General features: G+C 42.7%; 1 protein-coding gene across 1 annotated transcript in view; it reads right to left on the bottom strand.

The window, feature by feature from the left end:
- Window positions 1–13,710, bottom strand: part of SLC12A3 (solute carrier family 12 member 3) — a 42,203-nt gene that overhangs the window by 21,852 nt on the left and 6,641 nt on the right. Inside the window, exons 5-13 of the mRNA XM_087729399.1 lie at window positions 12,704–12,843; window positions 11,461–11,571; window positions 10,567–10,678; window positions 8,946–9,076; window positions 7,763–7,847; window positions 6,462–6,616; window positions 5,338–5,445; window positions 2,824–2,947; window positions 866–967 (exon numbers count right to left, since the gene is read on the bottom strand). Coding sequence (XP_087585525.1) covers window positions 866–967; window positions 2,824–2,947; window positions 5,338–5,445; window positions 6,462–6,616; window positions 7,763–7,847; window positions 8,946–9,076; window positions 10,567–10,678; window positions 11,461–11,571; window positions 12,704–12,843 — 1,068 coding nt within the window. The remainder of the gene's footprint in view (window positions 1–865; window positions 968–2,823; window positions 2,948–5,337; window positions 5,446–6,461; window positions 6,617–7,762; window positions 7,848–8,945; window positions 9,077–10,566; window positions 10,679–11,460; window positions 11,572–12,703; window positions 12,844–13,710) is intronic.

Below are 13,710 nucleotides of genomic sequence, written 5' to 3'. Positions count from 1 at the left end.
CTTCAAAAGTTGTGGAAGCTTCATCACTGGAGGCTTTCAAGAAAAGACTGGATGGCCATCTGTCAGAAATGGTGTAGGGTCTCGTGTTTGGGTGAGGGGGGGTTAGACTAGATGACCTGCAAGGTCCCTTCCAACTCTGTTATTCTGTTAAACTCTTCAAATACTTTAAATAGCAATAGCACTTAGACTTATATACCACTCCACAGTACTTTACAGAGTCATCCTCTTGTCCCCAACAATCTGGGTCCTAATTTTACCAATCTTGAAAGGATGGAAGGGTGAGTCAACCTCGAGCCAGTCAGGATCGAACTGCCGACAGTGGACAGAATTAGCCTGCAATACGCCATTCTAACCACTGTGCCACTGCAGCTTCCTTACTTCTCCTCGTTTTCCTTCCTTCCTTCCTCCCTTTCCTTCCCAAGCAATAGCACTTAGACTTATGTATAGCCCTTGCTTTACAGAGCCATCATTTTGCCCACAACAATCTGGGTTCTCACTTTACTGACCCCGAAAGGATGGAAGGCTGAGTCAACCTTGAGCAGGTCAGGATTGAACTGCTGGCTGTGGACAGAGTTAACCTGTTATACTGCCTTCTAACCACTGTGCCACCACGGCTCTTTATTATACACTTTCTTTGCCTTGTTGCAGAGTGATGATTGGTCAGCATGGGTAATGGTATGCGGGAATAGTGGGGGGGAAATGATCAGATAAGAGAGGGCAGAGCCCTCAGCAGCATAATAGGCAGAGAAAGGAAGTCAAAAAGGGCTCCTCTAACTTCCAGTTTCCTGGAAGGAAACGCCTGAAGCTCTTGAACCCAACTTGGTGGGTGATCTTTGCTGCTAAGCTGTGGGATGAAAGCCCTCACCTGGTGAGTTGGTGATGGAGGCATGGAAGCAGCTAAAATTGATGAGCGCGTAGGAGCAGAGAAAGAAGTTGGAGATGATAGGAGCGATGGCATTCAGTTCCGCTGCAGAGAGGATGGAAAGAGAGATGGTGAGTTTATTTCTGCCTAATGTTCAAAACACAGAAATTTGGCAATAAAAAAAAAACCAGAGGGATTTTAGCACAGAAGTCCAAATACAAGTAGTCCTCCACTTACAACAGTCCATTTCGTAACCGTTCAACGTTACAACGGCATTGAAAAAAAGGGACATATGACCAATTTTCACAGTTACAATGTTTGTGGGGTCTCCATGATCATGTGATTAAAATTCAGATGCTGGGCAACTGACTCGTACTTATGCCAGTTGCAGCGTCCCTGGGGGTCACATGATCCCCTTTTGCGACCTTCTGACAAGCAAAGTCAATGGGGAAGCCATATTCACTTAACAACCGGGCTACTAACTTATCAACTGCAGTGATTCGTTTAACAACCGTGGCAAGAAAGGTGGTAAAATGGGGCAAAACTCACTGGGCAAATGTCTCACTGAACAACAGAAATGTTGGGCTCAATTGTGGTTGTAAGTCGAGGACTACCTGTAGGCTGTTGGCATTGTCCGGAAGTGATATTCTGTGAAAGTTTGTCTCTGGGCCTTTGGATTACAGACAGGCCTCACTTAGTGACTGCCTTGTTTAGTTTACTTTTTTTTCTCTATCTCTCAATAAATCTTACTGAAGAGTAATAATATAATTAATATAATATAATATAATATAATATAATATAATATAATATAATATAATATAATATAATATAATATAATATAATATAATATAATATAATAATATAATATAATATAATATAATATAATATAATATAATATAATATAATATAATATAATATAATATAATATAATATAATATAATATAATATAATATAATATAATATAATATAATATAATATAATAATATAATAATATAACAATACAATACAATACAATACAACACAATACAATACAATACAATACAAAACAATAACAGAGTTGGAAGGGACCTTAGAGGTCTTCTAGTCCAACCCTCTGCTTAAGCAGGAAACCCTACACCACTTCAGAAAAATGGTTATCCAACATATTCTTAAAAACTTCCAGTGTTGGAGCATTCATAACTTCTGGAGGCAAGTTGTTCCACTGGTTAATTGTTCTAACTGTCAGGAAATTTCTTCTTAGTTCTAAGTTGCTTCTCTCCTTGATTAGTTTCCACCCATTGCTTCTTGTCCTGCCCTCAGGTGCCTTGGAGAATATTTTGACTCCCTCTTCTTTGTGGCAGCCTCTGAGATATTGGAAGACTGCTATCATGTCTCCCCTAGTTCTTCTTTTCATTAAACTAGACATACCCAGTTCCTGCAACCGTTCTTCATATGTTTTAGCCTCCAGTCCCCTAATCATCTTTGTTGCTCTTCTCTGCACTTTTTCTAGAGTCTCAACATCTATTTTACATTGTGGCTTCCAAAACTGAGTGCAGTATTCCACGTGTGGCCTTATCAAGGCATTATAAATTGGTATTAACACGTCACGTGATCTTGATTCTATCTTTCTGTTGATGCAGCCTAGAACTGTGTTGGCTTTTTTGGCAGCTGTTGCACACTGTTGACTCATATTTAAATGGGACTCCAAGATCCCTCTCAAAGTGACTACTATTGAGCAAGGTACCACCTATACTGTACCTGTGCATTTTGTTTTTCTTACCTAAATGTAGAACCTTACTTTTTTCACCCTTAAATTTCATTTTGTTAGATGAGAACTACATTTTGTACTCTGAGAACTGCACTTGAGAATGAAACATTTTATTTCAGGCAACTGTCAAAGGAACGGATGCCTCCTCTTTGGTTAGCCAAATCCCCCAAGACCAAGACCAGATTCTTTGTGTGAACATCTTCTCCAATCTTACCAATCAGAATGAAGCCAACTGCAATGAGGTACGTCAGCATGTAACCCCTAATCGGTTCATTGTTTTTTCCATAGCCCTTTCCAAAAAAGCCAATGGCCGGGTAGAGTTCATCCTTACAAAGGCACTGTTGGGAGAGCAGAGAGATAGTTCAGGCCACCTTCTCAAGTGCTCGTGGATTCCCACAAAAAGTTAAGACTTTCCATGCACGAAAATGTTCATCATCCAAGGCCGAGGGAAGGAAAGGTTAGTGTTTTCTCAATAGCAACACCCAAAATTTGATGCTGAGGGGTCCTTGGTGCTCCCTGAGCTTGCTTGTTTTCTTGCAAACGTTTCATTATTTGAATGAATGAATGAATGAATGAATGAATGAATGAATGAATGAATGAATGAAACATCTGCCAAAAAAACAAGCGAGATCAGAGAGCACCAAGGACCTCTCACTTCAACCCTGAACTACAAATATTCTCCTTTATTGGAGAGCACATTAAATGTAAGTCATAGTGCCTTCAACTTCAATATCAGAATCTGGGCTATACGGTAAACTTGTGGCTTTTCTCTTTAGCTTTCGATCATGTCTCCTTTTAGATTAAACTAGCTGATAACCCGGCATTGCCCGGGTATTTGTTTATAGAGGGGAAATGTCCGGACCAAATGTAATTTCTAATGTTGGATTCTCCCCCTTACCAGAGGGAGCCCCCTTGTGTGCAGTACTGTGAAGCTGTTACCATGGCAATTCCTCTGCGTTGTACAGTATAAGCCATTTTATAGTAGTATAGTAGAAGCCATTTGATGGCACAACAGGCTCTATCTTAACAGAACACACACTCAAAGTGGTGTTAGGGGTGTCTTACCCTCACAGTATTTTTTTTCCGAGAGAGTAAGTCATCTGTGTACCAAGTTTGGTTGAAATTGCTCAAGGTGTTTCAGAGTTATGCTGGAATACACATACAGAGCCATACATCATATACATATACATATACATATACATATACATATACATATACATATACATATACATATACATATACATATACATATACATATACATATACATATACATATACATATACATATACATATACATATACATATACATACACATACACATACACATACACATACACATACACATACACATACACATACACATACACATACACATACACATACTATATGCATATGCATATGCATTTGCATATACATACATACATACATACATACATACATACATACATACATACATACATATATACGGAGGGAGGGAGGGAGGGAGGCAGGGTGGCAGGGAGAGTATATACAGACAATAGTATTGTCTTAATGCCTATTGGCTGGTCTCTGTTTTTCTATATTGCTATATTCTATTAGCAGACAGGATATAAATCTTCCAGTCAGTAAAGCAAAAAGCAAACCAACGACATCAGCAGAGATGGGGGGAATATTTTAATTGCCTTTTTGGAGGCCCTCAACCCACCTTTCATTCCTGGCTATCAACTAATAGCCCAGACGGCAACATTAAGCTTCCTAAGGGAGATACCCATTCTAGAAACATTTATTTACAAAGCCCCGAAGCAGAGCAAACTCTTCCTAGAATAGCTGATCTATAATCTAATTTGGCTCTGCATGTTCCTCTAACTGAAATTATTCTTTCCCTGCTGTTTTTTCCCCCCCTTGATGGTCCTGTGTCAATTCGGTCAGTATTCCTATGCCAAAATTCAGATTGTCAATTTCCAGGCAGTTCTTTGTTTGTTTGTATGTTTGTTTGTTGCTTTTGTTCTTCTGAGAAGCCACCTCAGAAAGCAACAGCCAGTTGACCATGACTGATCTCAGAAGCTAAGTAAGGTCAACCGGGGTTAGCATTTGAATGGGTGAATCTCGGAAGTCTAATGCTGCTGGGGGAAAGAATCCTGGCAAATCACTTATGTGCTGTTCCCAAGATCCCTGCTTAGAAGTAATCATCGTACCCTGTTTCCCTGAAAATAAGTCTCCCCACCCCGGATAATAAGCCCAATTAGGCTTTTGAGCACATGCAGTAAAATAAGCCCTCCCCAAAAAATAAGCCCACCCTGAAAATATTGCAACACAGCAGCAGCCATCAGGTGACCACGCTCACCGCCTCCTGCACTTCAAAAATAATAAGACCTCCCCGAAAATAAGGCCAAGCGCTTATTTCGGGGGTCAAAAGAAAATAAGACCATGTCTTAATTTCGGGAAAACATGGTAGCAGTTCTTCTATACACCAAGAGGTGAACATTTTCGCCTTCACTCTGGCAAACTCTGACTGCAGTGCCCAGAAAGTTGTGTCCATCTTCTTCAAGCTGATGTCTCCCAAAAGGTGGGACTACACCTCCCAGTCACCCAAGACAAAGGTGGGTAATTGAGGATGTTAGGAACTTGGTGGTCCCATTTGACCCTTCCAGCTTTAGGGTTCTTTGGCTAAAATGGCAACATGACACCGGATGAAGATGGGAAAGATTTATTGTCTTCTTTGACTGATCAATATGTAATGCATCTCACCTGGAAAACTTTGGGGGCTGAGACGAGGCATGCCAAAGCCGAAGAGAGGGTGGCCCCAAAAATCCCAGCTGTGATGAGAGGGGCAAAGCCAGAAACCATGCTCATAGTCTGCAGGACAAGCAACAGATAGACAATTTAACCTGAAACATCATTGCCCAGAGGATCATGGGTTGCCCTCTCCCCTCTTTGGAAGAGCTTTATAGCTCCCATTGCCTTAAGAAAGTTCAAAACATTCTTAAAAGATCCATCTCATCCTTGGCACCCCTTTTTTTTTAAACTATTACCATCTGGCAGACGGTACAGGATAATAAAAACCAGGACAAATAGGCTGAAAAACAGCTTTTATCCCAGGACAGTAACTATATTGAATTCTAGGGTACAGTGCAATACTAATGGAATATCGGGTTTTCAGTTTTAATTATATAGCATGTGAAGGATGTGTTGTTGTGTTTTTATTTTTATAGTTATAATGTACGCTGAAGATGGCATTTAATTTTGTGGTACAATGTGCAATGATAATAAAGAATGACAATAAAGAAAAGAAAACCAAACTAAACTAAACTAAACTAAATGTGGATTGTGCATGCAGATAAAAGACATAGTGCCAACCCGAAAGTGAACTTTGTTTGAGGCCACCTTGGAGGCTTCAGGGTTGCCGCACAACAAAGGGATGGGGGGAAACAGCTAGATGGGGTTTTGTAGTCAAAACAATAAAGCTTTCCTGTGGGAACCAAGGACATTCTCACAGGTGGCTGGCCAGAGGAGGAGCGAAGGAACCAAGCAAACAGCCAGCACCTGGATTGGACAGCGTGACCAGTGACTTGGGGAGGGAAAGGGGAAACGTTTACTTTTTAATTGGGTGAAAACTGCGGGAACATTCAGAGTCGGCTTTTACCAGTTGTGCCATAAATTGGTGCCAGATAAAGGTCAAAGGAATTCAGGAGAGGTTGGAGTTAGATTGTTTGTGACAAAGTAAGGACTCTAAGCTGATGGTACATTTAACTCCTCCCCCCAATTGTGCCTGCTCTTCTCCTACAAGCAGTAGATCCCAGTCCTCAGAATGGAGTTGAACTACTATATGGTCTCCTTCCAACCGTCACACTCTACAATTTATAATTCTATACCTGATAATAATTGATGAGCCCATATCGGCAGCTTTGGCTCTGAGCACACTCTGTGAAGTTCCAGCCGTAGCCGCAAGCAATGCCTTCACAACCCATGGAACCAGCGAGGACAGTATCATTAACGCTCCCAGAGGCATCACGGACAACACAAGAACCTAGGAAGAACCATCAAGGTTAATTCCTTACCTCTTTTCCATTCCATTTTTTCCAGTGAAGATCGTAACCCTAACACTTTTATGAAGCTCTCTGCAGCTTTGTGCTTTCACATCAGCTAGTGTTGTGGCCCTCCAGTGGCCAGTGGAGCTGGCAGCAGACTAGGACAGTGAGGAGATTGGGGAGGAACATGGGCCAGTCCTGGAGTCTGGGGAGGGCTCTGGTAAGGGCTCTGTGTCGGGGGCAGAGAGGGGGCCAGGGCCGTATGCCAGTTATCAGCTGCCTTCAGAGTCAGACATCAGTGAGGCAGATGAACAGCTGGAGCCTGTTCCCAGTTTGCTCATGCGCAGAGTTGCCAGACAAAGGGAACAGCTAAAGAACAGGGGTCAACTTGGGAGTAAGGCCACAGGTGGATGGTGAATGGCCCCTCCCATAGGAAATAAAAGAGGAGCAAAAGGGGAGTGGAGTTTGCAGGAGACAATTAGTTCGCTTAGATGGTTCGTGACTCTCCAAAACTCGGTGCATATTTCCATGCAAGTTTTCCATATATCGCCCGTGCATATTTCCATGCAGGTTTTCCATATATCGCCCTCTCAGCTCTCCGCCAGATAAGGTCTGTGACTGTAATCCTCCCTTGAAAGACTTTGCTGATTGTGAATGAGCAGAATTCACAGCAAATTAATAAAAGGGTCTTTTGTTGGGACAAGGAATTGCTTCATGCTCTTGGGAAGCCTCAGTCAGAACAGCTAGTACTGAAAATTCAAAGAGGCAGAAGAAAAAATGTTTGTGGGATTTCCCATTATCTTCTCTGTTTGCTCTCTGTGAAAATGCTGTGAAGCATTTTTAGCTCTTTCAAAGACATTTAGAACCAGATCCATGGGAGATCATGGGAAGGGAAGGGATGGAAATTAGAATTTTTACGTCAGCCAAAAGTAGACCACACAGTATGCAGAACGTAGTTGTGCTTGGTGCAACAATTGGATTGAAATGTAAAAGTCCACACTTGTGTCATCATTTTGAGAGTTTCAAATGCAACATGAAAACATCTGTGTATCTAAATACTTCCAGATTCTGCTCATGTTTCTTCTTAGGAATGTAACCAAAGGGAGACCTCTCATAGCCTTATTCCCACCTATCTGTAAACATACCAATGGTAGCCGAAAGAACCAGATATGACACGGTTGTCCAAAAAATAGCCATGAGGGTTCCTTTAGGAATTGCCACAGCAGGATCCTGGCCAAGGGAAACAAATGATAATTTGACAACTCAGATTGATGGTTGGTCAAATATTAATCCTGATGTTAATCCCCATTTATCTGGGAGTTGATTGCTAGAGAATAGGTGTTTCAAACTTTTTGTTTCCTTTTTGGCTTTTGGATTGATTGTTGTTTAATGCTATGTGCCTTTTGATGGCTAATTTGTCTGGGCGCCAGCCAGGTACCTTTGGATAACCATCAAGCACTTAACAGTCAAGGAACTAGCAAATCAGACAAACAATCAAACAGTAAACAACAGTCTAATCAAGGAACCACCAAGAAGAAAACAACATGCCAGTACTGACAAGGCCAACTACTGTATATCAACAGAGATGAAACTCCACCCCTTCTAGCACTGATGACGTTACCTAGCTGGAAAAGGAAATGTCTGCAAGAAACTCAAACAGCATCAAGGATTCCATAGGTTTCAAATCCTTAGCAGGCTTAAAGCAAATAAATCTTAGTTCTCCTAAAATGAGACATCCCAAATTAATTAATGGCTCCATTCATTCCTAGGCCACTGAGCCACCACGTTCCTGCTCAGTGGCCTAGGAATGAATGGACCCATTAATTAATTAGAGATGTCTCATTTTAGGCTGAGAGTGCTGAGCTTGTCAATCAGGAAGGTCAGCAGTTCAGTGGTTCAAATCCCTAGTGCCATGTAACGGAGTGAGCTCTTGTGGCTTGTCCCAGCTTCTGCCAACCTAGCAGTTTGAAAGCACGTAAAAATGCAAGTAGAAAAATAGGGACCACCTTTGGTGGGAAGGTAACAGCATTCCGTGTGTCTTTGGCATTTAATCATGCCAACCACATGACCACGGAGACAGCTGGCTCTCTGGCTTTAAAACGGAGATGAGCACCGCCCCCTAGAGTCGGGAACAACTAGCACATATGTGTGAGGGGGATGTTTGTAGGAGACCCCACCAGTTATGGTGGCATGGGATACTTCACATTTTCTGCCTTGAAATTTTTGCATGCAAATATTGAGATGCATAGACGACACCAGTTAATCCAAGGTGTCCCACCTGGCCAGGTACCCCTTCTCCTCCCTGTGCCCCCAGCCAACCAGGCCTACCTTCAAATCACCTGAAATGTTGGCTCCTGCCAAGATGCCAGTGGCTGATGGGAAGAAGATAGAAAACAAACCGAAGAAGCTGCCATCAGGGCCCCGCCAGCTGGGAACAAAATTCTGAGCAAAAATGTTGGCTGAAGGAGGGAAAAAATGGAATATTCAGGTTTATAAAATTATGCTTGAACTTAGGGAAATGCATGAAGGGAGGTGGGACAACCATATCCATGCAATCAAAGTCTTATTTCTTGGACACATAAAATGAAGGGGCACAGCGTCCATCATTTATTTGGGATTGCCCTCTTGATTTTTTTTACTCTTCCTACGTTGTGCCTGCTTGTACTCCTTTTGAAGCGATGCTTTTTCAGCCTGACCCTTTTAAGACATGTGGACTTCAACTCCCAGAGTTCGACCACCAGTTGCTAAGGTTGAGAAGTAAATGTGGACTTCAACTCCCAGAATCCCTCAGGCACCATGGCGGGCCATTGAATTCTGGGAGTCGAAGTCCACATGTCTCAAAGTTGCTAAGGTTGAGAAGTAAATGTGGACTCATGCCCTCGTCACCTCAAGGCTCGACTACTGTAACACGCTCTACATGGGGCTGCCCCTAAGAGTGCTCGGAGACTACAATTGGTCCAGAATGCAGCCGCGCGAGCGATACTGGGTGTACCATGTACACCTATCCTCCGTGAGCTGCACTGGCTTCCCATCGGTCTCCAGACACGCTTCAAAGTGCTGGTCACTACCTATAAAGCCCTACATGGCCTAAGACCTGGATATCTCCATGACCGCCTCCTGCAACATACCTCCCAGTGTCCAATAAGATCACACAGGGCGGGCCTTCTCCGGGTACCGTCGGCCACACAATGCCGTCTGACGGCTCCCCGGGGGAGAGCCTTCTCTGTTGCTGCCCCGGCCCTTTGGAACGATCTACCCACTGAGATCCGGACCCCCCCCCCCACTCTCCTGGCCTTCTGTAAGTCTGTTAAGACCTGGCTGTTCCGGCAGGCCTGGGGCTGTTGATCTTGACTGAGCTTCATCCCCATTACAACTGAGTGCATGTTGTGCTTCTGTTTTTAAGTCGTTTTGCCTCGTGTTTTTAATCTTTTTTAATATTTTAAATTGCTTTTATGTAAGCCGCCCGGAGTCCTTCGGGATTGGGCGGCATACAAATCTATTAAAATTACAAATTACAAAAAATTACTTCAACTCCCAGAATCCCTCAGGTAACATGGTGGCTGTTGAATTCTGGGAGTTGAAGTCCACATGTCTCAAAGTTGCTAAGGTTGAGAAGTAAATATGGACTTCAACTCCCAGAATCCCTCAGGCAACATGGCTGCTGTTGAATTTTGGGAGTCGAAGTCTATATGTCTCATAATTGCCAAGATTGAGAAACACTGTTTTAAAGTATCATTTATTTATTCAGCCATCAAAATTAGCAGTTCTGAATGAAAGTTTTCATAGAAGTCTGGTCCAAAATCTGGGAAAGGAGTTGCTAATTAGAATACCCAAGCCTCTCCCACCCGGTCCGCTTCTTCCCATCCCACCCCTTGGACCAAATTAAAGCGCCCTGGTAGCTTTTCAGCTGCAAACTGTCCCTCCTTCATCCCACCTCTCTCCCACTCACCTCGGTAACTGAAAAATCCTTTCGCCTGCTTCTCTTCAGTAGCTGGAATCACCGTCCCCACCACGTAGTTAATGAAGGAAATCATGATCACCACAAAAAAGAGAACTTGAGCCTTGCAAAATCAAGCAAACAATACATGAAGGGCAGTTTAAAGAGTTTAGATCAGACTTCCCAGATCTGTTTAGATGATAGATAGATAGATAGATAGATAGATAGATAGATAGATAGATAGATAGATAGATAGATAGATAGATAGATAGATAGATGATAGACAGCCAGACAGATGACAGACAGACAGACAGATAGGATACAGACAGATACCTTGGCACCCTATTCATTTCTAAACTTCCATCCTCTTCAGCCAGCATGACAAAAGAACTTCCTTATTTTGGGTTTACTTAACTCAGGATTCCACACAGGGGAAAAGAGCTGGAGGGGCAGAGAATGGTTGCTCCAATTTGGGGTGTGGCAATTTTGTTCTAAAGCTAGAATGGGTGACAGGTCAAAGTCTCCACCAACTGCTCTTTAATAACCAACCTTCTCCAATCTAGATATGATTGGGATGTAATTCCCCAAATCTTTTGCCAGTTTTGGCCAACACACCTGAAGAATATCTAGCTATGAAAACCGAATCTACAAAGTATTGCCTCCTACTGATATTTTGAAGGCTGTTTGCAAGATCTCAGTTCTGATTTCCATTCAGAGCAAGTTCTTTCTCCCCATTTAGTAGTATCAGGGGAAAGGAGAGAAGGTAGGGGATTCTAAAAGGTGTTGAACATCCATAGGTCCGTTCCCAGTTTCAGTGGAGTTGGCCTTGCTCATTCCTGACCTACAACTCAGTCACGATGGCCAAGATGGCCCACCATCTAAAGGATTATGAGATAATGCATTTACCTTGGCTTCCCACTCCATCCCAGCCAAGGATACTCCCAGCAGCACCGTCACAGTGACAATCCCAATGATGCGGATGTCATTGGTAGGGTCCACCATGCTTGAGTTATATTCCTTTGGAGAGAAAAATCCAGCCCTCAGTCAACTGCAAATTTTCCTGGATTGAGCCAAGGGACTCTCTACCGCCCTACAGATGGAACTCGAGATTTTTAAAAAAGCAGAGAGGTCTGATAGATTCCTAGCAAGTCCAGGTGAACACTTGGAAGGCTTTGAATTGCTCACGACAGGAACAGATGTTTCACTTTCCATGAATCTAAGAAGGCAGAAGCTTTCTTTGAACCCTGAGAAAGAAGGTCATATGGGAAGAAGCTTAGGTTGGCCCCATCCTGACTTCATGGGGTACAAGAGGGAAGAAAAAAACAACCAGATTTTGAAGATTTTGTTACAGTAACCTATCCCAATGTTTCTCGTATCTTGACCAACCATGCAAGCCATGGGGGATTCTGGGAGTTGAAGCATGGGTGAAATGCTACCGGTTTGCACCAGTTTGCGCAAACTGGTAGGGACGATTGTCGTTGGTTCCGCAAACCGGTAGTTTAAAAAAAAAAGCTTCCAATGATCGCGCAGACCTTTTTTCCCACTTTTTAAAGAATTTTTTTCCTACTTATTCACACGAACCAGGAGTAAAAAAAATGCTTTAAAAAGTGGGAGAAAAAAGGTTCCCACAATCGCACTGCACAGTTGAACCTCCCCCCCCCCCCACTTCTTAAAGCATTTTTACCACCATTTCGGGTGAATAGATAGTAAGAAATGCTTTAAAAATTTAAAAAAAGTTGGCCACCCAGTCACTTGACCCCACCAGCACACCTACCAAGCCACGCCCAGAGAACTGGTGGCAAAAAGCTTTATATTTCACCACTGAGGTAAACATACAGGTGAATGTACATACATCATCAAGTGGCGAAGGTTGAGAAACACTATTCTATCTTAATCAAGTAGCCTTCTAGTCTTCTTGTGGAATTGGTTTCTTAACTTGGGCATCCTTGAAGGGCTGACCCTGTTTTCTTCTGAAAGATCTCTTGGACTTCCCAACCTTGCCTAGTCCATAGCTTTGAGAGATCTGGGGACCTCCATTCAAATACTAACCAAGATCAGCCTTGGTTAGGTCTCAATGAAAACATGCCCCGATCAAACAAAGCAAGCATCTCCCATGCTTCCCTTCCCACCAATTGTGATCACATCATACCTGCAAGAGGTCTCGCACTGTTTCTGCAAAGCCCACGGTATGCATGGCAACAGCCACAGCATTGGCAAAAGCGAAGATGAGACCGATGGAGCCTCCCAACTCTGGCCCAAGACTCCTTGAAATGAGGAAGTACGTCCCACCTAAGAGATGGGAGCAATGCAATCAGCACAGTCACTTTTCAAATTTATTTATTTAGTGTGTGGCATCTACAGAGGCCATGGAATCACTGACACTCAACACTAAATTAATGAATTAATGATTGTAACTATGATTTATGATGGAGTTAGCAAAGATGGCAAAAGTGGCTGTTTTAAATAACAGAATAGCAGAGTTGGAAGGAACCTTGGAGGTCTTCTAGTCCCCCTGGTCAAGCAGAAGACCCTATCATTCCAGATAAATGGTGGACAACCATTTAAACATGAGCCAGCAGTCTGCAGCAGATGCCAGAAAAGCCAACACAGTTCTAGGCTGCATAAATAGAGGAATAGAATCAAGATCATGTGAAGTTGTAATACCACTTTATAAGGCCTTGGTAAGCCACACTTGGAATACGGCATTCAGTTTGGTCGCCACGATGTAGAAAATAGCAATAGCAATAGCAATAGCAGTTAGACTTATATACCGCTTCATAGGGCTTTCAGCTGTGGAGACTCTAGAAAAAGTGCAGAGAAGAGCAACAAAGATGATTAGGGGAGTGGAGCTAAAACATATGAAGAATGGTTGCAGGAAGTGGGTATGTCTAGTTTAATGAAAAGAAGGACTAGGAGTGACATGATAGCAGTCTTTCAATATCTCAGGGACTGCCACAAAGAAGAGGGAGTCAAACTATTCTCCAAGGGACCTGAGGGTAGAACAAGAAGCAATGGGTGGAAACTAATCAAGGAGAGAAGCAACTTAGAACTGAGGAGAAATTTCCTGACGGTTAAAACAATTAATCAGTGGAACAGCTTGCCTCCAGAAGTTGTGAATGCCCCAACACTGGAAGTCTTTAAGAAGATGTTGGATAG

Source organism: Thamnophis sirtalis, unplaced genomic scaffold, assembly GCF_051295495.1.
Source record: "Thamnophis sirtalis isolate CommonGarterSnake01/CBP01778 unplaced genomic scaffold, rThaSir2_p1.2 scaffold_14, whole genome shotgun sequence".
Classification (NCBI taxonomy): domain Eukaryota; kingdom Metazoa; phylum Chordata; class Lepidosauria; order Squamata; family Natricidae; genus Thamnophis; species Thamnophis sirtalis.
The sequence above is the reverse complement of the archived record's forward strand: the minus strand, read 5'-3'. Positions and strand labels throughout refer to the sequence as shown.